This window comes from Chiloscyllium plagiosum, unplaced genomic scaffold (assembly GCF_037043375.1).
Source record: "Chiloscyllium plagiosum isolate Xiang-an unplaced genomic scaffold, Cpla_swu_hap1 HiC_scaffold_3, whole genome shotgun sequence".
NCBI classification, from domain to species: Eukaryota; Metazoa; Chordata; class Chondrichthyes; order Orectolobiformes; family Hemiscylliidae; genus Chiloscyllium; species Chiloscyllium plagiosum.
In genome coordinates, this window is record NW_028270141.1 from 141,120,631 (window position 1) to 141,136,469 (window position 15,839).

Here is a 15,839-nt window from a genome sequence, read left to right on the forward strand (position 1 = left end):
TCTTATCTACCCTCTGAAATGGTCTAAACATGCATTCAATTGAAGCGATTGTAAGAAATACTGGCAACATTCCATTTTTAGAAACATTAAGATGTTAGTAATAGTGTCAATAGTGTGTTATTGCCCCTGATCAGACAGCCAGATCATTACATAATTTTGGCAATCTACCAGTAACCTTTTTAAAGTTGACAAAGTAGTAGATGCCAACTACTTACTAGTAGAACTAAGCAACAAGATTCCAACATCTTAGCTTTGGATCTTCTCAAAAGCTACTTTATCAATTACTCGCTCAACAACTGCTCACATAGAGTCATAGTCATAGAGATGTACAGCCTGGAAACAGACCCTTCGGTCCAACCCGTCCATGCCAACCAGCTATCCCAACCCAATCTAGTCCCACCTGCCAGCACCCGGCCCATCTCCCTCCAAACCCTTTCTATTCATATACCCATCCAAATGTCTTTTAAATGTTGCAATTGTACCAGCCTCCTCCACTTCTTCTGTCAGCTCATTCCATGCACGTACCACCCTCTGTGTGAAAAGTTGGCCCTTGGGTCTCTTTTATATCTTTCCCCTCTCACCCTAAACCTATGCCCTCTAGTTCTGGATTCCCCGACCCCAGGGAAAAGATTTCGTCTATTTACTCTTGCTATACCCCTCATAATTTTGTAAACCTCTATAAGGTCACCCCTCAGCCTCTGACGCTCCAGGGAAAACAGCCCCAGCCTGTTCAGCCTCTCCCTATAGCTCAAATCCCCCAACCCTGGCAATATCCTTGTAAATCTTTTCTGAACCCTTTCAAGTTGGTCCCATCATCCATTCCTGTGTCTGAGCTCCCCTGGATTCTATAAACTGTGCAATGTAAACACTTGTGGGCACAACTTTAGCTTTAACTTTAACACAAGCTTCACTAAGTCAGTCCAGACCCTTTCATTTCTCCAAGCTTTGAATTTGCCCTGCTGCACAAAAGTGGAAACTGCTTGAGTTTCCTTTACGTCCATTCTAAACTGTGCTGAACTGCTGGCACATCACATCCTCTAAACCCTGACAACTCCCAGGACTTTTCCTGAGCCCTAATCTCAATATTTAGCTGCACCCCCTGAATCCCTCTAGTCCAAATGGCTCAGAGGCTGCTATAGCAGCACCTTTTCAGATGGATCCTTTTTTTTCCTGTTCCTAAATGTCTGACTGACTAGCAGCCCAGAGTTAAGAACCTTCTATTTCCAATCAACTGAATAAACTGACTGTTAAGTAACACTTGAACACTTGACCAATGAAAACCTCACAATAGTCCTTACTGTTTTTCTTTGCAGTATTGAATGTTGATGTTCTGATCATTCAAATGTAGCAACTCCTTGGAACACTGCTGCTTGAATGTTGCCGTTTTCATATTGCAAACTTACATGGTGCAAATTATATACAACAAAATTCTTGTCCTCACCAGTGGTGAATGAAGCTTGTTATCGATGCTGGGAACTCGTGAAACATTTGAGAAAAAAGCTAGCTGTCCTCACTCTGTACTTTTAAAGCTCAGTGTTTGATTTTAAGTAGTTGCTGTAAAGTTCTCTTTGAAAGATCTATGTACATAGCTCACTCTTTTCCACTTCTGACTTATAACTAAACTAGGGAGGAAAGATTCTCAACATTTTGTAAGATAGCTTTCAGAATATTGATTTCATGTTGCAGTCAAGCAATCACATGCCTTGACTCTTAGAATGGTCTTGTTTAATAACTAACTACAGTTGATTAGAAATATAGGAAAATTTTAATGCTTACTGAAAAGTGCAAGTTGTTAAAGTTTTTAACCTGCAATAACTAACAACTACACCATGTTACACCTTTGTAGGATACAGACAGTTCTCGGATAACATGTATTCAGCCAGCATAATTTGCTTTATAACATTGCTGAGGAATTAAGAAATGGGAGTTTGGAGAATGCTTACATGTTTGCAGTAGCGTGATTCTAGCAATGATTGTTTAGTGGTGTACTTCATTCTGCACATGCGCCAATGTCCACACCAAAGTCTCCACACTGTTCTGTGCATACACCTGTGTCAAAACCAGTTTTAGTGCTGTCCTGCACATGCACTGGTGTCCGCTGCCAACAGAGCAGCTTTCTATGAAAGGCCCACTCCTCCTAGATTATCACTTTTTTTTTAAAGAATGAGTGGTATAATGACAATGTTAATAAGAAGCATCCTGGTGATAGAGTTGCAGGTGGTGAATATAAAAGGCTGTCAGCACTGGAAAAAAAGCTAGATATCACAAAGTGTTTTGTGTAAGAAGAGAATGTGATGCAGTTCACTTAACAGGACTGAGGAAGTCTACCTTGTGCGCCATTAGAGTCAACGCTGAAAAGATTAAAGCAGGCTGTATTGCTGGAATAAGTCTGAGTGCCAGCACATCTGAGGTCACAGAAGCCTTTCTATCTCCAGTTCCTTTGGCTAAGTGTTTGGATAGAGATTAAACAAAAAAGTGATCAGGGACAACCTTTCTCGCCGTATGAGAAAACCTTCTTCATTTATGAAGATCTAAAGAAAAATGCTCAAAATCTTGCAGATGTGCTGTCTTTAGTGCTAGCATGGGTGGTTTGCTGGTTTTAAGAACCACTAGGCATTCCATAATGTAAGGTTAATTGGTGAATCTGCCTGTGTAGAAAGTGTGTGTGCTGACATTTTCTTCCATAGTAAAATGTATTGGCGACGAAGGCTACACCTTAGATCAAATCTTCAATTTGGATGGGACAGGTTTATACTGGAAGTAAATGCCAGCAAGAACCTACATTTCTAAGAATGAAGCATGTACTTGAGGCTTTAACATGCTGCTGGGTGCCGATGCCAGTGGTGACTTAAAGCTTCAGTCTATGGTGGTGTACTACTCTACCAATTCGCCAGCCTTGAAGGGTTCCATTAAGTCTACTCTAGATGTCTCCTTCAGGTCAAGTAAACAAGGTTGAATGGCTGGCAAATCTTTTCCGAACTCATTGATTTTTTGGAAGATGTTTTTAGACAGTATTGCAGGAAAAATTTTGAATTTCAAGGCTCTTGTCATCCTGGATAATGCGCCAAGCCATCCTGCCACCATTGGTGAGCTTTTTGAAAACATCCAGAAATGTGGAGATTAGGTGAATTGTCACGAGTGTGGCGCTGGAAAAGCACAGTGGGTCAGGCAGCATCCCAACAGCAGGAGAATCAACGACCTGATGAAAGGCTTATGCCCACAACGTCAATTCTCCTGCTCCTTGGATGCTGCTGACCTACTGTGCTTTTCCAGTACCACACTCCTGACTCTGATCTCCAGCATTAACAGTCCTAATTTTCTCCTAGGTTCAGTGAATTGGCCATACTAAATTACCATAGTGTTCAGGGATGTGTAGGTTAGTTGCATTAGTCAGGGGTAAATGTCGAGTGATAGAGCAGGGGAATGGGTCTGGATAGATTACTCTTGTGGAGAAAGTGAGGTCTGCAGATGATTCCTGAAGAAGGGCCTGTGCCCGAAACGTCGAATCTCCTGTTCCCTGGATGCTGCCTGACCTGCTGTGCTGTTCCAGCAATAAAGTTTCAACCTAGATTACTCTTGTGGACCTCTTGGGCCAAGTGGCTTGTTTCCACACTGTAGGGATACTATGATTCTATGCTATTTCTACTTCTGAACACAACCTGTTCATTCAACCCATGGACCAGGATGCAATATCAGCTTTTAAAGCTTATTATTTAAGACGCACATTCAAGAGGCTGATTACAGCCACTGATGGGCATAATAAGGCCAGAGTTCTTCAATTTTCGAAGAGCTTCAACATCAAAAATGCTACTTACATTATTTTGGAGGTCTGGGGTGATGTCAGTAAGGGCTGCCTGCATGCAGTTTGGTGGCAACTTCTCCCAGGTTTTTATTTTCAAGATTTTGAAGGATGTGAACTGTAGGAGGAGTTCCCAAAAATCAAGAGTATTGTGTTGCCCTTGCAAAACAGGTTGGCCTTAAAAAGTGGCAAGTGAGGATGATAAAATGCTGCTTGAGTCCCACTGTGAAGATCTTTCTACAACTAATCTACAACAGCTTGTTGCTGAGGGGGAAGTGGAAGTTGGAGATGAAAACAATGAAGTCCAGGATGCAGCACCACTGTTCTCTTGTCTTCTATCCTGTGGGAAATTGAGTGGCAGTTATAGCTCTTAGAGGACAATGATTACAATGCAGAACGCAGCAAGGTAGAAGTTCATTCAATTAGATATCACCTGGCATCCTACGAACAGCCTCTTCAACACCGAAGAAAAAGTGCAAAGCAGCAGCAACTGGATGTCTTTTTTTTATTTCAACTCCCAAGAAACAGTCAAAAGACAATCAATGTCAGCCATCCACTTCTACAACCAAAACTGCACCTGACGATGTTGATGATGATGACCCTCTGTACCTGCATTAATATTTTTTCAGTGTTGTGTTAAATTTACTTTTGTTTCATTAATGTGATTTAAACCTCCAATCAGGCTGTGCTATACTCTGTGTTAGGCTTTTAGGTGATTTTGAGAGATCGTAAGTGTTTTTTTTGATGGTCTGCCTCTTAATCCCACCTTTTTCCCAGAAGCCCTATTATTTCTATTAAGTGAAGTTTCACAGGAACACGACTATGGCGTTCTAGCAGAACTGTCTCAACGCTGTTCCTTCTAGAAGTCAGAGATTTTTGAATCAGATTAACTAAATTCAAATCTTCAGTGCAAAAGTGACTTGAAATTGTAAGGAACAAATTTATTATAAAAAAATTATTTATTGCTTCACTTTTATCCTTTAATGGTATGCGAACATTGCTCACAAGATAAGCATTTATCGCCCATCTCTCATTGATCTTGTACTGAATAGTGTGTTGGCCATTTCGGAGAGCATTTAAAAGTCAGACTTATTGCTGTGGGTTTTGAGAAGACCAAATTGAACAAGGAGAATGTTTTTCTTGCCTGAAGGGAAATTTGGATTATGGAGTCAGATGGGTTGTTATGACATGGATGGTAGTTGTCATGGTTAAAATTACTGAGATTGAATTGTAAGCCATCAGTTGCTGTGGTGAGTTTTGAACCACAGCATGAGTCCAGAGCATGGGCCTCTGGATCACTAGACTGGTATGCCATCTCCCATAAATTATCTTTAAGTGAATTACAGTAATTTTTCTTCTTTTGAATTTTTCTTCCCTCCCAAAAAAGGGGTGAGTCAAGGAAATGCAGAGCCTGAAGAAGCGATTGTTGATGAAGAAACTATTCTAAGCATAATGGAGAGCAGCCAGACATTCCATCCCTCATCGCAAAGGTTAATTCATTCTCCGATTCTCAGTGAGTATGTCAGGTTCAACATCCATTTGGTGCCATTGAAATATTTTGACAAAATTGAAATTCACTATTGTGTACCTTCATGGTAGGTTTTTATCAAAATTATTGAGGCAGAAAACAGAAGTTAATGCGCTGATTTCTTTTTTAATAGATTCTTTTGGCTAGTAGGTTCTCAAAATATTTCAGTTTCACGCTACAGGTCTGTTCTTCATGAAGAACAGGTGAAATGGGCAAGAGGAAGGAGTCACAATATTCCTCTGTACCTTGCTCACCAAGCCAAGGCTCCACTGCCTCAGCACATACCTGTATATTTTTCTAGTTTTCCTCCAACTTCATGTCTTCTCTGACTACTTCATCTTAAGATAAACCTCAATTTGACCTTGTTCCCACTCAACTGCTGACCACCCAACTCCTTTTCTGGATTCATTTGATAGCTATATTTATAATTGGTCCCTCTTCTTAGGTAGGTATTGGTACGCCATCCCCTCAAGTGTTGTTATTATATCTCTTCACAATCTTTCTACACCAACCCTCACATCTTCAAGATTTCCCCTTAGTTTTTTTTTAATTTGAGACTTCCAAATGTGACCTCTTTCATGTTTCCATCTCTGTACTCTGACAAGCCTTTATCAATCACAATTGAGATATGGTATGACTGTGTTGCCCTGGCAAGCTATTCCTCCTCTTCTCAAATCTTTGTAACCTTCTGCAACTCAAATTAGTGATCATGTTAAATTCCTTTTAATTCATGAATGGAAAAATTCAGTGAAATTTTCTTCGAGTTATTCATCTGTGTACCTTTTCTCTTAACTGTCTTTATCTCCTGAACATGCCTTGTCTTCTGTCACTCATGCATAAGGTTGGCCTCATCTTGCACATTCTTTGCAGCAAAATCCTACTCTCTACCTTAACCCTTCTGCATTTCTCCACACCCAGTGTCTTCTTTTTTCTTTATTCATTCATAGGATATAGGTGTCACTGGCTAAGCGGGCATTTATTGCCCATTCCTAATTGTGTAAGAAAGTTGGCAGTGTGTTGCCTTCTTGAATCACTACAGTCCTTGAGACCGAGAAATCCAGTGTACCCACAGTGCTGTTGGGTAGCAAGTTGGAGATTTTTTTTCCCCTGGCAACAGTGAATTAAGGAATATGATATTGTTCCAAGTTAGGATGATATGTGGTTTTGAGGGGAACTTGTGGGTAGTGGGATATCAATGCATCTGCTGGCTTTGTCCTTCTCGGTGGTGGAGGTTGGAGGTTTAAAAGGTGGTGTTAAAGGAATCTTGGTGTGTTTCTGCAGTACATGTTGTAGTAGTTTGGATGGTGAAGGGAATGAATGTTGATGTTTGTGTGTAGGATGCCGATCAAGTGGGCTGTTCCTGGATTGTAGGAGAAAGTGAGGACTGCAGATGCTGGAGATCAGAGCTGAAAATGTGTTGTTGGAAAAGCGCAGCAGGTCAGGCAGCATCCAAGGAGCATTCCTGAAGAAGGGCTCATGCCCGAAAGGTCGATTCTCCTGCTCCTTGGATGCTGCCTGACCTGCTGCACTTTTCCGGCAACACATTTTCAGCTCTGATCCTGGATTGTGTTTTAGCTACTTGAGTATTGTTGGAACTGCATCCAGGCAAGTGGAGAGTATTTCATCCATGTAGATGGTAGCCAGATTTTGAGGCAATGGGAGATGAGTATCTTGATTCCTTGCCTTTATGAAGGTTTAAGGGGTACTGTACCTTTTTTTTTTGAGTTTAAAAACGAGCAGAACTACCTGATACAGCACAGTGTTCTGAACAAAATAACAATGTAACTTATGGTCGAACAGCTAGATTAGCTGGGTTGCCTGGAGACCAGAAAAACAATTTCAAATTCGGCCAAACAGTTTAAATTATGCCCAAAATACCAACCTCCGATCAAGTTTGAATTTAGCTTATTGACAATATTAATAATTTGTGAAACAATCTGATGCTTTGGGGTATAAGACTGGGAAAAATTTGAACAGTTAGAGAGAGAACTGCCCAGTCACCAACATTTACAGACTGCCTGAAACATAGCTCTCTTAAAGGTACCTTGTCTTTTGACCTGTGAAACATAAATCCCTAAGAAGAAAATCTACAGAGGAAGATAGTACTAGTATTATAGTACTCTGAAGAACTCCATAAGACATTGGAGCATAAATTTTAAGGTTTTTTCTAATGCCGTGACAATTGGGGGTCTGCAGTCGATGCTGAGATTCCTGGGGTAGCTCCATGTACCATTGTGCTGCCAACTCTTGTGGATTTGTCCTACCAGTATGGCAGGACGTACCCAGGGATTGTAGTGATTGGTGTCTGGCACAGAATCATATACTGTTAGACTGTTGTTGATGAGTTTGTGGAACAGCTCTCCTTGTTTTTTGGCACAAGGCCCCAAATGCTAAAAAGGAGAATTTTTGAGGGTCCACAGGGCTCAGTTTGTCATTGTTAGTTCCAACACTTGAGACCAGTACCAGGTGGTTTGCATGTTTTCATTCTTTAGACTCGGCAAGCCTTTCAGAGCACATTTGAGAGCTGTGTTGTAGGTCTGGAGTCGGGTAAGGATAGCAGATTTATATCCGTCCAGGACAATAAGCTGCTTTGCAAATATTATCACAAATGACGTGGAAGAATCTATTTTGAAAATGGAGCCTCAAGGTATTCGGTTGTGTAATTTGGTGAATTTTCCTACACACAAGCTAACACTTTTTTTTTTAATATGTGACCTGTTCATATAGGTGCCAGTCAGGACCAGGCAGTAGTGCATCTGTTAGCTGGGTTAGAGGAAGACGGGTTTGGGAATGCAAGATCTCCATTTGCACCCGTCAGATGTTTGCAACAGCAATCTGCAGGAAGTTTCAGTTACCAGCAGAATAGTGATGACGAAGAAAATGAACCAGAAATTCAAAAAGAAGAATTGGAACTCAGTTTAATAATGTCTCAACGTTGGGATGGTGAATTTCCAGATAATATTGGAAAAATGAGGTAAGCAATATCTACATTTAGTGTCTCGAACACAATGAATAATACAATACTTCCTGTAGCAGACTTTCTGGGGTACTTTTTATTCATTGTCACCATCTGCAGGCAATACTTATTCTGTATGAATCAGATTTGTAGCATTCGTGATTCAACAGTATGCCAACACTGCAATGTTCCTCCATTTATTATTTAATCATTAATGTACCATGCTTTACAGTCTTATCCAAGTAAAATTTGATGTTGGGTTGACCAAGTGGTGATATTTGGTCCTTATTACTGTTCTCTCAGCCCTCCACTTTTTTTTCGTTGAATCAGATTGTTTGCAACGTCTGCATCCTGTCCAACTGAGCTTCTAATTCCATATCCCCTCCACTCCTCTGACTGTTTAGTGAAAAATTGCTTTTAAAGCCAGAGACTTGGTCAGATTCTCCATGCAGATACTACAGTGGAAGTCTAACTTATGAAATAGTATAGTTCCATTTGTTTTAGCTTGAAGTTGCATAATTTGTCTTGCTGGATAATTTAAGTTATGCCTAAAAGGGTTTTTTGGATAACTTGAATTAGATAACGAACTTGGAATTATCCTAACAGTACTGTGGTTGTACCTATATCTCATGCAGCAGGTCAAGAAGGCAGCTTTTCAAAGGCCTCTAGGATTGGGTAATAACTGCAGTTCTAGCCAGAATACCCACATCCTGTGAATGAATAAAAAGGTAATTATGCTGAAGCCTGGGAATGGATTGAAGCAATTTGTTTTTAAAAGCAATTGAGCTAAGTTCTGTAGTGTCATCAGAGTATTGGCCAAATGTATATGAGAAATCTCCTCCTGTGTCACTGAACAACAAAGATCAAATAATGGGTAATCTATATTGATTAAAGCATGTAGGTGAGATGAAACCATCCAATACTTTGCTCATGCTGAATTTTTATGAAAATTCTACTGATGGTTAGTGGTCATTACATAAAATTTAATTCATTTTTAAAAATTCTCAAATTCAAGAAGGACAAAGAGTTTAACTTCCTTCTTTCAACATTTGAAAAGGAATTGGCTCTGGATAGTGTATTTGTTGAATAGATGAGATAAGTATTAAATAGGAGCAAGAGTAGATCATCCAACCCCTTGAGTTTACCGCACAATATGATGTTGATTTGCCTCTACTGACCTAGACACTCCTAATATTCCCTTTTTCTTTGAGAAATAAAGCACTCTGTCCCAGCCTTGAATGTAAACACCCCAGATTGTCCACAATCCATCTGGATTACTGAATTCTAAAGGGTCACAATTGAGTCATTAGTCTGTCATGATTAACCTTAACCTGAGACCATGTTTTTGTATTCTACATTCGCATACTGCATTGTCAGCAACCTAAATGCAGTAAGCTTTCACTCTAGAAAAAGGATCACTGGACTCTGTTTCTCTCTCCACAGACGCTGCTAGACCTGCTGAGTTTCTCCAGTAATTTGTTTTTGTTTGCGGATGTTGGAGATGTGAAACTTAGTTATATTAGACTATTGTTTATGCTGAAAATTCTTAAAGCCAATTAATACCTTTTGCAGAATTATTTTACAATAAAAGTATCTTTCAGATTTTCAGAGAAGAATTTAAGTGACTGTTCATCTGAGGAAGATAACATGTTTTCTGATAGTCAAGCTGAGTGGCGAGGGAATCTTTCTATTCCTCAGCTTGATGGAGCTGCAGATGAGAACACTGGTATGTGCCTTTGTTTGTCGTGTAAATTTTGTGATTACTGAAGGGCTAGGTCAGAATATAACCATGCAAATATTTGAACTATTTGCATTCTCAATGCTATTGAATAATTTTAAGAAAGTTGCAAGGTCAAAGAAGATTTAAATGTCTTGAGCAGTTTGTTGAACTATTTAACATTTGAGTTTACTTAATCTTGTAGCTACTTCTGTGGCTAGGCGTGGTCATCTGATCGAAATGTTTTTAAAACATTATTACAAACATTTCCTGTCATCTATTGAAGGCAAAAGCCTGTAAATTTGGATAAAATTTTAATGCATAAAGAATCCATGGCAGCTATTTGCATTATACAGAAGAACTGATTTATAAAGTCAACTGCAGAGCCCTCACATCTACAGGCTCTTTAATTTGCTGGTGTGCATAAAACATTCTTGAGTTTGCTTATTATTCAAACAATCTTTAAAATTTATATTGCCTTTGTTTTAATAGCTGAGACAATAGATCTGTACCTACTGAAGCCAGGATTTGCCAGTCCCATTACTTACTGTGATTCAAGGATTTTAGCTTCAGTCTTGCATGTCCTAGACAGGAATTGAGGTTGCTTTTCACCATTGACTTTATTCTGACTATCAGAACTCCTCCACACTCTCCGCTCATATCCACCCTAATCTCACCGTTTGGCTCCAGTTTCTTTCCTTCAAATACTAGACAGGCCTTTGATGAGGATCCACATGGTAGACTGGTTAGTAAAGTTAGATCACATGGGATTCAAGGAGACCTTGCCAGTTACAAAATTTGGCTTGACGGGTAGGAGACGGAGGGTAGTGGAGGAGGGTTGTTTTTTTGAACTGGAGGCCTATGACCAGTGGTGTTCCACAGGGAACAGTACTGGGTCCACTGTTTGTCATTTATGAAGACCATTTGAATGAGCACGTAGAAAACATGTTTAGTAAGTTTGCAGATGACACCAAAATTGTTGGTGTAGTAAACTGTGAAGAAGGTAATCCCAGATTATAAAGGGATCTTGATCAATTGGGTCAAGGTGTAGCAGATGGAGGTTAATTTAAATAAATGTGAGGATTTGCTTTGGTAAGACGAACAAGGGTAGGGTTTGCTCAGTTAATGGTTAGGGAGTGTTGTGGAATAGAGACAGAGGTGTTTGGGTACATAGTTCTTTGTCTGTTGTGTCACAGGTAGACAGAGTGGTAAAGAAGGCGTTTGGCACACTTGCCTTCATTGCTCAGATCATTGAATATAGGAGTTGGGAATGTCACATTGAGGTTGTTCAGGACGTTGACGCCACTTCTTTGAATGGTGTATGCAGCCCTGGTTGTCTTGCTGTAAATAGCATATTATTAAATTGGAGAGAGTGCAGAAAAGGTTTATAAGGATGCTACTAGGACTGAAGTATTTGAGTTTTAAGGAGAGGCTCGATAGGCTGGGACTTTTTTCACTGGAGCATGGGAGATTGAGGTGTGACCTTTAGAGGTTTATAAAATCATACGAGACAAAGATAAGGTGAATAGCAAAGGTCTTTTCCCTGGGGAGATCAAGACTAGAAGGCATAAGGTGAGGGGGAAAGACTTAAAAAGGACTTGAAGGGCATTTACTTGGCACAAATGGTAGTGCATATGTGGAATGAAATGCCAGAGGAAGTGTTAGATGCAGGTACATGGATAGGAAAGGGATATGGGCCAAACGAGGCAAATAGGACCGGTTTAGTTTGGAAAACTTATTCGGCATGGATGATTGGACCAAAGGGTCTGTTTCCGTGCTGTATGACTCTGACGTGCAGCACTTTTTTTTTGATGTAGTAATTGAACTTTCTCCTTGCAGTTGTATTATTTCCATAATGTGAGGGTTGTCAGCAGTATATCTGGTATTCGTCGTCAAAGCAGTGAGGAATTGTGTGTATGAACACCTTCTGAGCTTTACAGCCAGCTAGATTAATTCCAGTATGGTTAGGTTCTTCCCAATGTGTCACCATGATAGAGTTTTCTTATCTGCTACCTGAGAAAGCTATGTTGCATTGCCACCAAAAACACCTTTTGCTGTTAGGTAATGGAGGTTATGCTGTGGCTTCCTCAAGTTCAGCAAGTCATCTGCGATGTTAGTTTCCTCTTTTATTTCTTGGACCATTCGCAGTAAATCTAAACCCTCACTGGGAGGAGAGCCTTCACGTTGTTCGCATTTCTCCATCTAGCCCAACATCTGACCTCACCACTAACCTTATCCGTGCTCAGCACACTGTGTGCAGGTCAGTGATACAATATCTCACGTAGCCTTGTGTGATCTTCCCTGCTCATTAAGTTATTTGAAAGCACTGTTTTTCAGTCCACAAACATTGGTAGAGTCAGTTGGTAAATAAGTGTACATCTGTCAGTCACTCACTTTGTTGTCGACATCCCACATCACCACTGCCACCAAAGTTATTTATAGCAGAGATTATTCAGATGAGACATTATAAAGTGTAACAAGTGGTTTGATATTATGTTGTGCAATATAAAAGTCCAAAGTTTTGAAGATTTCAGTGCTAATCTACTGTATTTAAAATGCAACCATGATTTTTCTCTCTTTATTTGTAGTCACCAACTCATTTATATACTACCACACCAAAGTGTCCTAGGGCACTTTATGGCAACATTATGACAATAGACAATAGGTGCAGGAGTTGGCCATTCTGCCCTTCAAGCCTGCACCACCATTCAATATGATCATGGCTGATCATCCTCCATCAGTATCCTGTTCCTGCCTTATCTCCATAACCCTTGATTCCACTATCCTTGAGAGCTCTATCTAACTCTTTCTTAAACGAATCCAGAGACTGGGCCTCCACTGCCCTCTGGGGCAGAGCATTCCACACAGCCACCACTCTGGGTGAAGACGTTTCTCCTCATCTCTGACCTAAATGGCCTACCCCTTATTTTTAAGCTGTGTCCTCTGGTTCGGGACTCCCCCATCAGCGGAAACACGTTTCCTGCCACCAGAGTGTCCAATCCTTTAATAATCTTATACGTTCAACCAGATCCCCTCTCAGTCTTCTAAACTCAAGGGTACACAAGCCCAGTCGCTCCAGTCTTTCAGTGTAAGGTAATCCCACCATTCCAGGAATTGACCTCGTGAACCTACGCTACATTCCCTCAATAGCCAGAATGTCTTTCCTCAAATTTGAAGACCAGAACTGCACACACTACTCCAGGTGTGGTCTCACCAGGGCCCTGTACAGCTGCAGAAGAACCTCTTTGCTTCTATACTCAATCCCTCTTGTTATGAAGGCCAGCATGCTATTAGCCTTCTTCACTACCTGCTGTACCTGCATGCTTACCTTCATTGACTGGTGTACAAGAACCCCCAGATCTCTCTGTACTGCCCCTTTACCTAAATTGATTCCATTTAGGTAGTAATCTGCCTTCCTGTTCTTGCCAGCAAAGTGGATAACCATACGTTTATCCACACTAAACTGCATCTGCCATGCATTTGTCCACTCACCTAACCTGTCCAGGTCACCCTGTAATCTCCTAACATCCTCCTCACATTTCACCCTGCCACCCAGCTCAGTATCATCAGCAAATTTGCTAATGTCACTATTACCATCTTCTATATCATTAATGTATATTGTAAAAAAGCTGTGGTCCCAGCACCGATCCCTGCGGGGCGGCACGGTGGCACAGTGGTTAGCACTGCTGCCTCGCAGCGCCAGAGACCCGGGTTCAATTCCCGCCTCAGGCGACTGACTGTGTGGAGTTTGTACGTTCTCCCCGTGTCTGCGTGGGTTTCCTCCGGGTGCTCCGGTTTCCTCCCACAGTCCACAAATGTGCAGGGCCAGGTGAATTGGCCATGCTAAACTGCCCGTAGTGTTAGGTAAGGGGTAAATGTAGGGGTATGGGTGGGTTTCGCTTCGGCGGGTCTGTTTCCACACTGTAATGTAATCTAATCTAATCTACCCCACTGGTCACCGCCTGCCATTCTGAAAGGGAGCTGTTTATCACTACTCTTTTTCTTTCCAGTCAGCCAACCAATTTTCAATCCAAGTCAGTACTTTGCTCCCATACCATGAACCCTAATTTTGCTCACTCACCTCCTATGTGGGACTTTATCACAGGCTTTCTGAAAGTCCAGGTACACTGCTTCCACTGGACCTCCCTTGTCCACCTTCAGAGTTACATCCTCAAAAAATTTCAGAAGGTTAGTCAAGCATGATTTCCCCTTCATAACTCCATGCTGACTCTGACCTGTCCTGTTACTGCTATCCAGATGTGTCGTAATTTCATCCTTTATAATTGACTCCAGCATCTTTCCCACCACTGAGGTCAGACTAACTGGTCTATAATTTCCTGCTTTCTCTCTCCCTCCTTTCTTAAAAAGTGGGACAACATTAGCCACCCTCCAATCCGCAGGAACTGATCCTGAATCTATCGAACTCTGGAAAATAATCACCAACGCATCCACGATTTCTAGAGCCACTTCCTTCAGTACCCTGGGATGTAGACCATCAGGCCCCGGGGACTTATCAGCCTTCAGACCTAACAGTCTCTCCAACACCAATTCCTGGCAAATATAAATTCCCTTCAGCCACTGTTACCTCTGGGAGATTGCTTGTGCCTTCCCCATCCCAGTCCTCTGTTTTCCCACTCATCTTTGCTATGTTATTGAAAAATAATTGATATCTACAATAGAATCAGGTAACCAAGAGCTTAGTTGATATGAATTTTAAGGAGTGTCTTCTAGAAAGAGTGGAGGTGAGAGGGGGTTCTGGAGGGACTTCCAGAGCTTAATCCAAAGCAGCCAAAATGTATGGGTGTCTGAGATGCAGCAAAGGCAATTTGGATGCACACCAACACAAATACGTGGAATGATGAGGTCTTAGAGAACTGGAACTTGTTGCAGAGAGGAGAAGGAGCAGTGCCTTAGAGGTTGAAGATGAGGATGAGAATTTAAAGTTTGTTTATTTCCTCACATTGTACTCAATCTTCCATCTGCTCATGGACTCTCTTAACCTGTCTTAGATATCTTTTTAAAGAATTTTTATCATTTCTCCACACAGCTAACCTTCCTGTCTCTTGCTTTGTCTTGTCTGGAAACACAATTCACTGGATTCATGCTAAAGCTTGGGGATTTTGTGAACTGAGGACCACAGTGTCTTTATATGCGAACAACGTGAAGGCTCTCCTCTCAGTGAGGGTTTAGGTTTACTGTAAATGGTCCAAGAAATACAAAGAGGAAACTAACATCGCAGATGACTTGCTGACCTTGAGGAAGCCATAGCATAACCTCCATTTCTTAACAGCAAAGGTGTTAAAGTTTTTCAAGAAAGCATAAACAGGCTGGTACCAGGCAGCTAAAATTTAATGTCGAGGAATGTGAGTGATTTGGTTTAGGAGGACCAAACAAATGCAATATAAAACAAAGGGTGCAAATCTGAACAGAGATCAGGAGCAGATGAACCAAGACTTACATGTACACAAATGGGCAGGTTGAGAAAGCAGTTTATAAGGCACATGGATCCTGAGCATTACTCCTGGAGAAATAAGAGTACCAGAGCAAAGAAAAAGTTATTTTTTAACAAGTGATTTGACCATAACTGTACAATCCTGAACATCATGCTTGAGGAAGGAAGTAAATATGATGAAGCTAATATTTTGGAGAACTTGCAGGGATTGAGGGTATTGGTTCCAAAGATAAATTGGCAAAGCTGATGCTATTCTCCTCCGATGTAATGGGTGAGAGGTGATTTAAGAGAGAGGTCTGGCCAACATTTCTATCAGCAGAAGGGTTAAGAACTAGAAGGCACCGATTTAAGATAATTGGTGATAAAAGCAGTGAGGAAGAAAGGATT

General features: G+C 41.0%; 1 protein-coding gene across 2 annotated transcripts in view; it reads left to right on the top strand.

The window, feature by feature from the left end:
• The window catches only part of rev3l (REV3 like, DNA directed polymerase zeta catalytic subunit), a 198,201-nt gene that overhangs the window by 99,515 nt on the left and 82,847 nt on the right, over nt 1-15,839 (top strand). Inside the window, exons 10-12 of one of the 2 annotated variants that reach the window (XM_087983923.1) lie at nt 5,187-5,312; nt 8,055-8,301; nt 9,885-10,009. In XM_087983923.1, the coding sequence (XP_087840049.1) occupies nt 5,187-5,312; nt 8,055-8,301; nt 9,885-10,009 (498 nt within the window). Of the gene's footprint in view, nt 1-5,186; nt 5,313-8,054; nt 8,302-8,929; nt 9,012-9,884; nt 10,010-15,839 lie in introns of those variants that run through there. The other variant, XM_043687152.2, reaches the window with a different exon arrangement.